This window comes from Ursus arctos, unplaced genomic scaffold (assembly GCF_023065955.2).
Source record: "Ursus arctos isolate Adak ecotype North America unplaced genomic scaffold, UrsArc2.0 scaffold_32, whole genome shotgun sequence".
Classification (NCBI taxonomy): domain Eukaryota; kingdom Metazoa; phylum Chordata; class Mammalia; order Carnivora; family Ursidae; genus Ursus; species Ursus arctos.
Window position 1 is genome coordinate 24,493,148 of NW_026623008.1, and position 15,033 is coordinate 24,508,180.

At 55.0% G+C, this 15,033-nt stretch overlaps 1 protein-coding gene across 2 annotated transcripts in view; it reads right to left on the minus strand.

The window, feature by feature from the left end:
* Window positions 1–15,033, minus strand: part of PHC2 (polyhomeotic homolog 2) — a 110,151-nt gene that overhangs the window by 40,618 nt on the left and 54,500 nt on the right. For both annotated transcript variants that reach the window (XM_048221707.2, XM_057305139.1), the window contains exons 2-7: window positions 11,182–11,394; window positions 8,305–8,463; window positions 7,171–7,248; window positions 6,547–6,708; window positions 4,571–4,657; window positions 3,146–3,458 (exon numbers count right to left, since the gene is read on the minus strand). In XM_048221707.2, the coding sequence (XP_048077664.2) occupies window positions 3,146–3,458; window positions 4,571–4,657; window positions 6,547–6,708; window positions 7,171–7,248; window positions 8,305–8,463; window positions 11,182–11,340 (958 nt within the window). In that variant the 5' untranslated portion in view covers window positions 11,341–11,394. The remainder of the gene's footprint in view (window positions 1–3,145; window positions 3,459–4,570; window positions 4,658–6,546; window positions 6,709–7,170; window positions 7,249–8,304; window positions 8,464–11,181; window positions 11,395–15,033) is intronic.

Below are 15,033 nucleotides of genomic sequence, written 5' to 3' on the forward strand. Positions count from 1 at the left end.
CAGGAACAGCAGGGAGCTCGCCATGGGGGAGGGGCTTTGCCCCCAAACAGCTGTCAGTGGGAGCAGTCCCAGCTGGGACTACAACATTTGCCTGTTCTGGGAGGACATGGCCCCCAGGGGGACACATTCCTCTCCACTATGATCCCCCACTGCCCCCCACCGCAGGTCTCTACTGGTTACCCTCCCTGGGGGCAACCAGCCAGCCAGCTCGAAAATGCTCCAATAACCAACAAAACCCACCGCCCCCCTTCTCTCTCTCTCTCTCTCTCTCTCTCACACACACACACACACACACACACACACACACACACACTCTCCCATGCGCATGCCCACATGCTCTGATCCCTCCGTTCATTCGCAGTGGGTTGGCTGGGCAGGAGGCCAGAAGTTACCTCTGCCTGAGGACCCGGGAGCCCAGCCCAGGTGCTGCTCCAGGCAGCCCCCACCAGGGCATAAGGATTATGTTCGTCTTTTTTTGTTCCAGAGGCCCTGAGCGGACCTGCAGCATCCTAACCCTCTCCACTGCCTTCCATCTGGGAGGTAGGGGTGGGGGAGTGGAACCCCTGGCTTACAGAGAGGAAGGGGTAGAAGAAGAAGCGAGGAAGACTGGGAGGGGAGGTAGGAGGCAGGAGGCACGCAAAGCGCACTGATTTGTGTGACCTGGATGTAGCTCCCAGCTGCTGCACAGAAAGTTCTGTGGAGCCACCGGTCTCTGTTTCGCCTATACCCACGCCTTGCTAGTCCCAGGCCGTGCCTGTACGGCACTGGTGTTCACCTTTATAGGATTCAAGGGAAGAGAGCCCTCCACTAGATTCCATAAAATGCAGAACTTCGAGCCATCAGGCTCTTTGACTTTTGGGTCGCGAACAGGAAAGGCCTGGGAAAGACCCAAACTACTGTAAGAAACGAGAGAGGCAAATACAGCTTAGTGACTAAGAACACAGAATCTGACTCAGCCAGACAAGAACTGGCTCCCAGTTCTGCCACTTTCGACTCATGTGACCTTGAGCGACATATGTAGTAAGTTCCTGGGTAACCTCTCTGAGCTTTCATCTTCTCCTCTGCAAAATGGATAAACACACCTACCTTACAGGGTTCTTTCGAAGGTTAGAAGGGGTGGTGTGCATAACAAGGCCAAGCATATGATCTGGTTTACAGCAGATGTTTTATCAGCCCCCAGTTTTCTCGAGACCCCAGGGTTGCCTGGCACGCTTAGGAAGAACTCGAGAATTGGTCTTTCTTTTGAAGGGTCCTTAGAATCTGGGGGGGCTGGCTTAGATCTGGGGAGGGGCTACATTTCGGCTTGGATGGGAATGGTTCTCAGGAAGTCAGGTTTGTAGGGTTTGTAGCTTGAATGAGAAGGTAGAAGTGCTAATTTGGGGTCTCACTCTCGTCAAGCTGGTGTCAACTCATTGTAAGATCCTCAGCCTTGACCCTTTGAGCCTAATTTCTTTCTCCAGGAGAAGAGGCTGGACTAATCTCTGAAGAAAGCAATCTCAGACAGTGAGAAACATCTGGAACCACACGGCGGTGGGGCCTCTGTAGGGAGCTGCCTTCCCCAGCTCGGCAGTGACCCTTTGTCCCTGAAACCTCCAGAAGGTAAATAAAGGGCTGTGGTGCAGATTCTTCCTTGCTCAGGACCATGACACTTGACTTGTGCTTTCCCCTGTCTTGAATATCTTCCCCTACTTTGTCTGGTGGGCAAACTACTCATGCTTTGAGACTCAGGTGCCATTTCCTCTGAGGGACAGTATCTTCGACCCATCCTCCTGGCACGGAGTTGGCCGCCTGTGCCCACACTTACCTTGGACTTACTCCTATAATAAAATTTGTGAAATTGAATGGATTTGCTTATATATCTGGCTTCCTCCTTTTGACTGTCCCCTCCTTTAGGTAAAGAATTGTGTTTTGGCCCTCTTGGTTAATCTAGTAACCAGCATACACAAGCTCTCAAGAAAAAAAAAATGCAGGTTAGATTGGATGGTAAAATGGTCTGGATGAGGACAGAGGGTCAGTGATGGTCTCAGGGATGTGACCAGGGTGATTCTCTCTTTAATGCAAAGCCATGTGGTCTATTGCTATATTTACTTCCGTGGTCTTATTCCCGAGACTAGCTGGCTTCTAAGGCTTTTTTTTTTTAAGATTTAATTTTGTTTTTATTTTATTTTTAAAAATATTTATTTATTTGATAGAGAGAGTGCACAAGCAGGGGGAGCAGCAGAGGGAGAGGGAGAAGCAGACTCTTCACTGAGTGGGAGCCCAATGTGGGACTCCATCCCAGGACCCTGGGATCAGGACCTGAGCCAAAGGCAGACGCTTAACCGACGGAGCCACCCAGGAGCTCCTTCTAAGGCTTTTCTAAGGAAAGACTGCCTACGACGGGCAGCGCCGGGACAAGGCTTGCAGGCAGGGAAAGAGGTCCAGCCTCAGGGAATGCTGACTCAGCCCCCTCACAGAATCTGCCTCACAAGTAATCTGGTTATTATTACTATTTTTTAATCTGCTAGATTTTTTCCTCGAGCGTCACTCATTGGCAAGCCTTTTCGGCTCCCCTCGCCAGAGCTCGATAGCGCCCCTGTGCGCCTGCAGCGCCCAGAGCTCAGGACGCGAGTGTCACGCTGTCTGCACTGCACTTGTCTGTCTCCCAGACGGTGCCCTTCCCGGACGGCACAGTCCGTGTCTCACTTATCTCCGCGCATCCAGAACTGGCAACACAACTGGCATATACTAGTCAACAAATGTCTGTTGAGTGATGAGAAACATCAGCTTCCCACTTCCTCATGTCCCTGTGTGGTTGTCGTGTGCGCCTGGCTCGTCCCTATCTTTTGTGCTGAGCATGTCAAAATCGCCCAACTGCCAACCTCCGCTCTCTCAAGGCTGGGAGCTGTGACTGCGTACTCCGAGATTCACCCTCGTGCCCATGGCGAAGGGCTCATTTATGCCAAATGGCTTCGTCGTCTAAAGCTAGGTGGAGGTATGGCACAGAACCAGGAGCTGATGAACCCTCCAGACTGGAAGAGGGAAGAGGGGTGCAGGGCTGGTATCTTAGCATGTCTATGGGAGAAAGGAAAGCTTGAAAGTTTCCCCCTCCCCTAGAGTCCTCCTGAGTTTTCTGGGATAGAACCCTTGTCCCTGGAGCCCTTACCTGGTGTGACGAGGGGGTGGGTGGCCACAGCGGGCGCCATCCGGCTGAGCCCAGCCCGGCCCTCCATGCTCCCCGGCACGCCGCTGCTACCGTCTCCTTTCTTGAGTGGCTCCATCACGCTGTCAGTTATGCCAGGCTTGGCACCTGCGGGGGAACCCTGAGCGGTGTTTCTGCCCTGTGATGGGGTAGGCAGAGGCTGGCTACCGCCTGGCGTGGGTTTCAAGGCCAAGCTGGGCAGGACAGGCTGGGTGGGGGTAGGGCCCGAGGCTGCTGCAGTTGGTGGCTGCTGTGTTCGGAGGGTCAAGTTCTGTACCTGGAAAAGAGGGGTCTATAGGAGTCCCGAGAATGTGGGTAGGAGCAATGGCAACACACAGCTAAGATAGGGAAGGAGTTAGGGATGGACCTAGGATAGCTAAACAGGATAGCAGGTTGTAAAATCAGAGAGAAAAGAGAGAACATGAGTTAGGGGCTGAAAGAGGAACCAGGAGCAGGTAGAGTTTCTAAAGGGGACAAGAAAGAGTGCTAGTGATTGGATCCGTCAGCAGAAGAAATTGAATTCTGAGAAGGGATGACCGCCCAGGCTGGGGCGGGCTCTCTTTCCCTTCTGTGACCTCCTCTCCTCCCCCGATCTATCAGGATGGGATGCATTCCATTTAGAAAGAATTCCCAGCTACAGTGGGGGCATGGGACTTCCCACACTCAAAAAGGCCAGGGCAAAAGTGAAAGTTAATTGACCAGCGCAGCCACCAGGCAAAGGATCATCTTGTCCTCAGAACGAGGTTTACACCAGGATCGGCGTGCTTACTCAACCTGGCCCCTGGTGCCCTCTGCTGGACGCTCGGAGGCTGTGCCAGATTCGCTTCTGACCAGTCTGATTCTCAGGCTCCCAAGTGCTCTCCCGTTCTGCAGCTGGGGTGAGGCGAGGGGGGGGGGGTTGTCGCCCCGCTGCCCATAGAATCCTTACAGCCACAGCAGTATCTGTGTGCTCCCAGAGGAAGGTGGGGACCCAGGACTTATCTTTGCTCCCTCTTCCATGCCATTTTTCCTGAACTAGAGGTGCTAGGGTGTGTAACCAGAGTGGGATTTTCCACTTGAAAAGCAACACAGAAGTTATACTGGGAAAAAGCTAGTAATGACCACCCATTATTGGCAACTGTGTTTGCCTCAGCCTGCTGCTCTCTGACTCCTGATCTGTGTTTGAAGGAATGGAACAGAGTCAAGAGTGGCTGAGGTCTCCTCAACGGGGAATTAATCAAGGAGTCAGTCTGGGAGCATCGGGATGTCCTGTCTCCCCCCGGCTTTCCTGGAAGATCCCAACCTTTCCAAAGAGTCAAAGCGCCTCCAGGCCTGTGCCCATACCCAATATCAGTACCCCTCTACGGAGGTGCCCACCCCCCTGCCCTCCCAGCAGCATGGAATCCTCACCTGGGCGGGGGTGGGGGGCCGGGCGGGGGAGCCAGTGCCGAGCTCAGGCTGCACAGTAGCGACGGTGGCCGTGGGCGTGAAGATGAGCTGAGGGGACAAAGGAACAGTGCCGCCTAGGCTCCTAGCTACCTGCACCAGGTTACCTGGCTGGGCCTGGAATCACAGGAAACGAGGCGCCTTTTACCTGCCCAATGTGGGCTCAGTCACAGGACAGGAAGTTCAGCCAAGGAGCAGATATGGGGAAAGAGGGAGGCAAGAGAGGGAAAGAGGCCAAGGGGACCACCTGAGAGTCTCAAGAGGCTTGAGATCAGTGTCCTGATCCAGGCTGGGTAGTGGAGGGGATGGTGGAGGAGAACCCATCTGGGGATGTACGTTGGGTTTACTTTGGAAGGCTCTGTGAGGAGCTCATCCTAGAGGGGCCAACATTCCCGGGACCCCCTGAAGTCATTCTCTCCGTAGCACCCCGGGGAGCAGGGACCTTGGGTTCAGATAGATGCCCTAGGACCCCTTCCAGGTCTAACCCACGTCTGACTCCAAGTCTGGGCCAGAACAGGACTCCCCTGCACAAGGGATCAAATTAGATGTATTCTTTTCTCGGTTTTTAGTCAAATTTAGATCCGGGCGGGGGGGCGGGTGCAGAGACAATGGTGGCAGAAGAACCAGGGTGCCCAGAGCCGTATTCGTGCCTGCATCTCCTTCGGTGGCTGCGGGCTACATGATGGTCTCTGCATGGTACCTCCAACCCCACGAGCCTTGTTTGGTGCCCCTGTGGACGTGCTGCGATCGCATAGGCTGCTTTCAGCAAACTCTGAGGTGCGCCTATGTCTACTCGTCTGTGAATGTATGCCCTGCATTGGGGAGGGAGGCAGACAGGCTTAAGGACTCCAGCTGCGGGGGGGAGGGGGGCTGAGTAGGACAAGGGAATGAGTAAACTGAAGACAAAGGCAAGTTTGGGCAGGGTCGCATTGAGGCTGTCCTGTTCCCTAGAGAAGTGAAAGTCTATTCCATACTATGTGTCCCAGAGGCTAGTCCCTGGGAATGGAACGCCACGAACAACGAACTCAGAGTCAAGAAAGGAAGTGCTGGAGCAAGACCAGAAAAGCTCCAAGTGTCAAGTTCTGGCCCCAGAAGCAAAGGGAGGGTAGGACTGTATTGTCTTCAGGATAGCATGTCAAGGAGCCGGAGAGAGAAGTCTTCAGGATGGGAGACACGAGATCAGACTCAGTGATCTGAGCCCGATAGACAGCTAGAGGTTATTGCCTCCTGGGGAGTATGCCGCTGTTTTTCCTGAAAATTCTTCTAAACCTTAGGACCTTTGCATCCCTCAGGGGCAGGTGTAGAGGAAAGATGCTAGGTATGCAGTCCAGGGCTGATCCCATCCTGAGCGCATCTGGCACATTCAAATAAGATGAATTAACAGGTGATAGAGTGACCCTGATTTGGAGGGGGGCCCAGTTGGGAGAGCAGCAGCATCTCCTGAAGCAGAGGCTACCTTCACCGCCTGGGTTGGAATTTTCCTTTGGCCCGTGAGCTAGTGGTGCTCGGTCCCTCTAAGGACTGCCACAGGGTTAAGACCCCATTTCTGTAGAGTACCTGGATGTCTGTGTGTTTGCTTAAGTATCTGAGTATACGGACCATCTGGGCATGGGCCCCTGCATTTTCTACCCTAATTAATGCAGGGGAGTGACTTCTGGGAAGAAGAGGACAATTAGGGAAGGAAAGGAGGCATCATCGGCAACCTTCTCCATTTCAGCCGGGAACCCCACCTGTCCTTGACTCATGAAGCCTGTACCCAAGCTCCCATTCAGCCTTCCAGGCGCCCTCTTGTTGATTCCACCCCTTACCTCTTGCCGCCTGTCCCTGGTGCTCCTTCCCCCCACTTCTCTAATCCCTACCCTCTCTAACCTCCCAGGCCCCGACTTGTCTGCCTCTGTCCTCCCAGCCCACCTGAGCCGTGGCCCAGGCTGGGTACTCACCATCTGTGCCCTTAGATACATCTGTGCCTGGCTTGCAGTCAGGGCCGGAGAAGATGTGTTCCCCAAGAGCACAGCCTGCTGGGCGATGCCTGAGGCTGTGGCCGAGTTGACGCTCTGCGCACGGTTGATGAGCTGGGCTGCTGGGGAGGCTGCCAGGTTGATCTGGTGAGAGACACGTGCAGGAGGAAGAAGGAGGTTCTGTTGGTGAACTCTGTGCCCCCCTCATCCATTTCTTTCTCTTCCCCGTCTCTGTTCCTTGGTGGAGTCAGCCTTCTTTAGGACTATCCCTGGTCCTTGGGCCTTGGAGCGCCCCCCCAGCCACACGGCCCCATCTCTGGCCTACGTGCGGAGCTGTGGGGAGGGTCCAATGCGGGAGAGAACTGAACTCTGAACGGAGAGCCTGGACGTTGGCGTGAAGGATGACAGGGAGTTACTGAAGTAAGGGTTCCAAAGAGGCACATGTTGCTTTTTTTTTTTCCTGGCAAGAGTGATTGATTCCAGCCATGATTCTATGTAGCTAAGGATTTACCACCTGGGTCTGGGCGCCCGCGAGCATCTGGGGCAAGGAGGGAGGAGCTGGTCCCAGCGCGGTGGGCTCTGCCTGCTGCCCCCCGGCCTACTCACCGAGGATGCCTGCGCCGGAGCCTGTGCAGACACACTGCTGCCCGAAGTGCTCCCTTGTCTGTTGGCCACCAGGCTTGCCTAGAAAGAACAATTCCTGTCACGAGGGTCCCAGGTTTCCCCCAGTCATTCCCCAAGCTCTCAGAGGAAGTGCTATAGGACGGTGGTTAGGGGTCCAACGCCTAGAGTCAAACCCTCGTTCTGCCTCATGTGTGTGGCCTCAAGCACGTGCCTCAGTTTCCTCTTTATAAAGTGGGGATAATAACAGAAGCGACCTTGTAGCATCGAAGACAGGATTAAACAAGGCAAAGTGCTCAGATCGTTAGCTAGGATTGCTGCCTATCCTCCCGGGTCTCTGTAGTGCCCTGCTCCACCCTGCGCTAGCAGACTGGGCCCGGGCCCCACGAGAGACTTCTGCACGGGCCGTCTGGCATGCCCAGCCTGCCCCCTTCCCCGTGGCCGGCTTCTCAGCCTTCACGTGTCAGCTTCCCCGTCAGTCCAGCAGACAGACCGCCCCTGGCCGTCCCACCTGGGAGGACAATGCTGTACTCTTTCAGAGCGCTTATGGCAACTTAGAGATTGAGCTAGCTTGTTTCCTTGTCTCTTGGGGTATCTGTTCACTTGCTCTCGCCCCACTGTGAGCTCCAAGAAGGCAGCGTCCACAGTAGCCTCAGCGTCTGACATGCACCATGGCTCAGTGGGCGCACGAGACTTGTGCTGAATGAAGGAAGGAATGAGCTCCTCTCGGCCACCGGGGACAGACAGGAAGCTAGGTGGGCAACGGCCTTGTCTTGCGGACACCCCCTCGGCCCCTCTCCATAGTGTGTGGTGTGGTGCCGTGGGGAGGGGTTCTCCCAGCCCTTCCTCCTGGGGCCGGCTGGGCAGGGAGTCCTACCACGGCCCTCGCGGGGCCCTGTGAACCTGGGCCAGGTGCCGAACCTTGCTCAAACTCTGTCCTCATCCGGCCAAGGACCGTGACCCTCGTGCTGGCGCACAGGACTTCTGTGAGGGTGCACTCAGAGAAGGCCCTGGGAGGGGGAGGCACGCTCACAGGGCCTGTCCCTCCTGCGCCCCCCGCCCCCTGGGCCCCACGGCCTCTCTCACCTGCTGCACGGCCGCCCCCACGGCCTCTCTCACCTGCTGCACGGCCGCCAGGCTCTGGAGCTGGGCGCTGCTGAGGTGCTGCTGCTGGAGCGCGGCCGTCTGCAGCATGAGGTGCTGCTGCTGGGCCGCGTACATCTGCTGCAGGTACTGCGCCGCCGTGCTGGGCTGCCGGTGCAGCGCCTGCTGGATCACCTGCGGGCGGCAGGGGAGGCCGCGCTGTCACCCTGCCCGCGGGGGACCCGCCCCTTCTGCCACAAGGCCTTGTCAGCCCCATCTCCCCCTCACTGCTCGGGGCACACCAGGGCGGGGACCACCGCTGGAACGGGTCACCAAGCCCCAGGGAGGCGGGAAGACGGCGGGCTTTCCCACCGCGTGCTTCTCTGCCCTCGTCCGTCCTGCACACCTTCGGCTCGTGCGCTCCTCTGCTCCTCCCCAACTCCATCTGCTTCTGTGTCGGCCACCCGCTTAGGGAAAGTCACAGCAGCACGCCGCCGCTCTGACCGGCTCTGGGCAGCGGGGAAGGCTCAGAGAGATAGCAGAGAGCAGGGAGAAAGCCTCCAGGGATGCTGCGTCCCATGCCAGGGTTGTGGGCCACTCCCCCTCCCGGCCATTCTCTGTCCCCAGATTCGGGGTACGGGAACGCTGGATGGTGACAGCAGGGGAACAGAAGCCCAGTAAGGCAGAGAGAAGGAAAGGGGTGGGAGAGAGAGGCAGCTCTGAAGAGGGGCCTATTCCGGCATCAGCAGCAGAGCCAGCAGTGGAAACTTACCCAAGAGCAATACCTTCCCGGCTGGGGCTGCTACCTTCTGTCCCCAGGGTCTACCCCCAGCTGCTGGAGAGTCCTATCAGTCCCTTAGAAGAAGGTCCCCTTGGCCTTGGAGAGCAGGCCAGTACCACAGGGATGATGCATTTCTCTTACACTCTTCCCCCCCCCCCCGTCGGTCCCTCTTTCTGGCCACCGTCACCATCACCTGGCCTTACTGCCAGGTGGGACTTTCAGCATGGGACTGGCTGGACCACTGTCTCTAGGGAGCAACAAAGGCTGCCCTTGAACCCCCCCCAGCTCTTCACTTGGTGTCCCAAAGCCTCCCCTCACCCCCAGGAACAAAGAAAAGTGAATGCCTTTCACCCAGCCCTGAGATCTGTCCTCTTCTCCCAAGCCCCACAGACATTTCTCCTCCCTTCTCCTTGCCTGGTCACCCTCCTGCCATCTCTTGCCGCCTGATGCTCCATGTGGGCCCTGGCCGGGCTTTGGCCCACTTGCTACCCTTAGTTCGGCTGAATCCCCGGCCACGGGGCTGCTCCCAACCCTGGGTCCTGCCCCCAACAAGCAAACTTCCAGTCTGGCTCTCTCTGGCTTAGCCTGACTTCCAGGGCTTGATGGCTCTAGAGCAAAACCATCCATGGGCTCAGGTTTAGAGTTCTGTGAAAACAGGCTAATATCACAGATTCCTCGTGGGCTCTGGGGTCTCCCGATCCCCCACCCCATCCCAGCTCTTCAGATCCCACTCCCCTTCAGTGTTCTCTCTCCTCAGAGGGTCCTGGTTTATATAAGCGCAGTTCTGTCTGTTCCTTGTTCTCTCCCAGAATTCTTTCCTCTCATTCCCTTTACCTCGGCCTCTCTATTTTCCTTGGACTCCTGAAAGTACCTCCCCGCAGTCCAGACAGGAGTAGCAGAGACACCGTGGCCCTCCTCACTAGAGGGCTGGTGTCAGCGCGTGGAAACGGCAGGAGCCCTGAACGACCCTGCTCGGGTGCACAACGAGACCGTGGGGGATTCCATCTGCCAGCACGGGAAACCCCAAATCCCTTGTATCTGGAGTTGTGATGAGGGGTGGGAGGACGGCACATCGTAACGTGGGCTGCTAGAAGCTGGGCTCACTCATGGTCCGCGGGGCTGGGGAGAGGCTGCGTGTGGGGGTGGTAAGGATGGGTGCACGAAACATGGTTTTTCCTCCATGGGAGGCAGAGGTAACCCGGACAGGGAAGACTCAGAGTATCTGCTGGTGTCTTCGGACTCTCTCGCTCTCTGCTGTGACCCCTCCTCCACCCCCTAATCTGGGCCAAGGGCCAACGCAGGACGAGGTCACTTGTCTGGTACATCTGGCCACTTGCTGGATTAGCACAGTTCCTTGGGGTGAACACTGCTCAGCAGCAGTCTCTGTCTTATCTGGGGACCTCACACAGACACAGGGGTGCGGGGAGAATGAGGTTCAGCTTTTCTTGACTTTACCTGAATGACCTGGACAAGTTACTACCTTCTCTGAGCCTCAGTCTTCTCAGTTATGGACTTGTACCTGGAACACCCATCTCCAGCTGGCGGAGAAGAAAACCCCGCAGTGACTTTTGTACCGTGTGGGGCACAAAGCGGATGGCGAGACGTGGGCCCGGCTGTGTGGGGAACTGTGTGTCATCACCTGGAAGGCCTCAGGAACGACACGTAGCAGACCGCTGCTTTAGGGAGATTACTTTAGGGTTCCTTTCTGGTCCTCTAAGAAACTTGTTTTTTTTACAGGGCAATGGTCCTTCAGATAGTGGGTCTGGGTCATGGCTGAGCAGCTCCCGATTGCTTTTTCTGCTTGTTATTTTTACTTGTTCCCCAGCCCCCTACCCCCTTCACACTTTCACACACCTGTCCTCCCAAACAGCACTTTGGGATCTGAATCACCAGGTGAGATAGGAATTTTCCAGATCTGCGAAGCATTCCCACTCTCCCTGAACTCCCTTGATCGGACCCGTCTAGCATCACTTCTCCTCTCACTGTGCCTAAGTGTATATCCACGAACACACTCCCCGATGCCCATTCTAGATTCCACAGCCCGGTTGCTCCACCAGACCACGCCAGCATGTCCTCCCGGCTAGCCCCAACACGATCCAGGAATACGATCGCTAGATCAGCTGGAATCATACCTGCACGGTCTGCCGGTCAGGAATGCCACTGTACACAGAAATCTGGGGCCCCGTGGGGCGGCCACTCCCCGCGCTGCTTCCACTGTTGCAGCCACTGCTGGCGCTGCTGGCGACGCTGGCGCTGCTGGCCGTATGGGGGACTGGCAGCTCGTTCTCCATGGCCTGCGCGGTGGCACAGTCAGGGCGCTCCGAAGGCAGAAGAGCAGGCGGGTGCTGGGAGCAAAGAGGCAGAAGTGAAATGTCACACGGATGCTTCCTAGAGAACGCGCATACATGCCTCAGCTTTCCATCAGCCCGGGGTGGGACCGCTTCTCCAATGAGGCCTGAGAGTAACCTGCCACCAGAAGGACAAGGCCAGGTGTGGTTCACTAGGTGAGATCTGAAATCAGATCTGCCTGATTTTAAAGTCTATGACCTGGGGGCGCCTGGGTGGCTCAGTTGGTGAAGCGTCTGCCTTTGGCTCAGGTCGTGGTCCCGGGGTCCTGGGATCGAGCCCCGTGTCAGGCTCCCTGCTCAGTGGGGAGCCAGCTTCTCCCTCTGCTTCTGTTGCCTGGGCCCCCCCGCCCCAAGCTCTCTCTCAAATAAATAAGAAATCTTAAAAAAAAAAAGTCTGAAGGAGCTAAAACCAGCAAAGGAGGCGGATTTCCTCCAGTGGCCTTCCTGCCAGTGATCTGAGGGGTCATCTCCCCCCCCCCGCCCCCGTCCAACTCTTCACCTTTGGGGTGGAGAAACTGGGCATCAGAGAACTTATTATTTGTCTGTGTGTATATAGCCGATTAATGAAAGAGATGGGATTACAAGTCTGGAGAGAACAGAATGAGAGAAAGAGACAAATGAGGCCATAAAATGAGCTGGAGTGTGTATCTGGTTGTGTCCTTCCAGGCCAGAAGAGCTGCCAGTGTGTTCGGGGGTCTCTGTTTTCTCGATGAGGTAGTTAGTGGGTGTCCTCTGAGCCAGTGCTGAGCAGGGCGCTGCCTCAAGCAGTGTGGTTAAAACTGCAGGTTTGGGAATCGGAAACACTTGGGTTTGAGTCCTGGCTCTGCCACTTACTAGCTGGGAAACCTTGGCAAGTCCCACTTCTCCAACCTTCTGTCTCAATCTGTCAGATGTGAGAATACATGAATTGGTGGGGGAATCAAGTCAGATAATGATACAAAGTGCTTAGTAGAGCGTCAGGCAAATACGGAGGGCTCCAGAGCCCTGGCTGTTGTACTTCTTAATGTGGTCCTCAGTCCAGTTCCAATACATCAATCCTCTTCCAAGGGGGAACTGCCCCAGCCTCCTGGAACCTTCTGTCCCAGTCACGAAAGGGTGGCCGGAATTCCCTCAGGGGCCATCCTAGGATCTGGATTCAGAACTGGAAATCACATGTCCCCTTGAGACATGTGTTGGGGAGTGAAGGGGCTGGGAGGGAAGGAAGGGTGGTGGGAAAGGCACACCCAGGTCCGAGGTCAAGTTCCCCTCTTTCTTCTTTCATGCCATTCCTAAAATTCTCATTTCTATATATGAGCTTTTCCTTCTACCTATTCTTTCCTACATCTAGAAACAACACTTGTCATCCCATCATAAACACTGAATTCTCTCCTTGCAGATTATGCCAGTTTAAGAAATGAAGAAAATAATGTGATTTTTCATACCGACGAGAGCATTGGTTAGTACCCAAAACTAAAATAGCCATTAACGTCCTATTGTCTCCTTCCCAACGCTGCCCAGTGTGGAGGTTGTCAACATGCCCCAGGCTGCCTTCTTCTGACCGTGGGTTTCACTTTGTGTGGGTAAAGGCTAAAGGACAGGAACGTGTGGGTCCTGGGTCCTTGAGCAGTGATTTTCCTTAATGTTTGAATGTCTGCCTTTACCGCCACAGGGCAAGGCTCTTGTCATGAGTTCCCTTTGTTCAGAGCTGCACTCAGTGCCGGGCCTCCTTATGGCCATCATTGTGGAAGATTCTTACAATGATAACAATGCAGGAATCAGTGAAACCACAGAGTCAACACATATTTGCTGGGCTCTGCTCAGTTGAAACCTATCTTATCTGCTAGGGAGGGACAGGTAGGCTGGGTAGGAAGGAGTTACAGGCATCATCCCAATCTTGCAGAAACCGACAAAATAGTTGTAGAGACGAGGCTCAGCTGAAATTTCAAGGATCACCACCAACAAATCAGAGTTACGTTCAAACACAGAATAGCCCATAAAATCCCGAAGCCTTCTTTTAGTTAAATGCCTCACCCTCCCTTTCCCAAAGTGTTGACCAGGATTGGGTTTCAGTTCTTGCTTGCATTCGGCCCTAGGAAATTTCAATGGAAGTACTTATAAACTTAAAACATAAAATGGGAAAACGGCAGCAATCACAGCAGATTAAGCATAGGAGTAATCGACACATCCTGAATGATGGAGCCTCAGCTCTATTTTATTTTCCTCTTGCAGTAGCTCGGGCAGATCTCATGTACACTCCGTCCTTGTTGAGAAATAAAACGGCAAAATCCTAAAGAGACCATGGCACTCCTGCATAGAAAAACTGCACAGGCAAGGACAGCAACTGCGCCTCATGCTGGGACGGGACTCTGCGACACGGGGACAGACACAATGTGTTCCCTGAACTCCCTTACCTGCGTGTCTCCTTCCTTCTGCTGCTAAGCATGCCTTTCCCGTCTCTCTTCATTCTTGCATTCTTGGCTTCTGCACCCCCACCCCCGCCTTTGCCTTTTCTGCCTCATTAATTTTTGCCCCTAACCCCTGGTGTTCCAGTTCCCCGTTCTTGTTCCTGTCCCCTGTCCCTATCCTCGGTCCTACCTCTGCTTCCCTGCCCTGGCCCCACCCCCCTCCAAAGGGAGGATCACACTCACCTTGATTGCGCTGTGGCTCTGGTCTCTTCTCTCTCTCCCTCTGGAACACGTGCATGCATCTCCCCCTCCCCCTCCTCTCTCTCTTAGCCAGATCCCATTGATCCCGAGTGGTTGCTCCAGTTTACTGTAATGAGCTCTCTCTCCCCGTTCCTGACCTCTGCTCTCTCGCAACACTGTGTCCTAGCCCTGCTCGCCTGCCCTGCCCATGATGGCCCTCGCTCTGCAGCTGGCTCACTCTGGGTCTGCCTCCCTTGCCTCCCGTGCTCTAGCTCTCTCTTCTTTCTTGTGCCTGAGGATCTCTCTACCCAGTCCTGATCCAGACTATCCTCTCGCCTTCATTCAAGTGCATGCTCTAGATAGTGCATGCGCCCTCCCTCGCTCTCCCTTCTTCTCCGTGCCCCCCCCCCCCACCGGGCCAGCACTCCCTGTTCTAGCTCCAGATTCTGATAGCTACTGCTGTCTCTCAAGTGCTCCCTCTTTGGCTCTCTCTCACTCACTCATACAAAGCAGAGGAGGGAAGGACAGACTGCCTAGGAGATTAGGGAAGACTTAAAAGGAGAAGTAACATTTGAGCTGCCTGAACCCACGCTTTCTCGCTCTCGCTGCATAGCGCTGCCCTGAGCCACCTTCCACTCCTTGTCAGTCACTTCTAGAACCTTTCGCAATCACCAAGTTCCTGGTTCCCCCCAGAACTGAACATCTATTGAGCACCTACCACATGCAGGGTGTTCTTGCTAAGTACTGGGAACAGACGAGGTAGAAGACAATGGGTTCTCATTTTAAGGCTTTCGCTTTCGTGGGCATGTCAGAAATGGTGAAACCTAAAGCCTTTTGCCCCAGAAAAAAATACACAGAGACACGCAAAAACGTACTTGTAATTGTAGAGGTTAATGAATCCTTTGAAGCCTGTCCATTAACTCTGGCCTAACAAGCTCTGCTTCTTAGCTAGGTAGAAATTGGGCCGGAAGTACAAATTTGAAATATTATTCGCTACCATATGCCAAGTTCC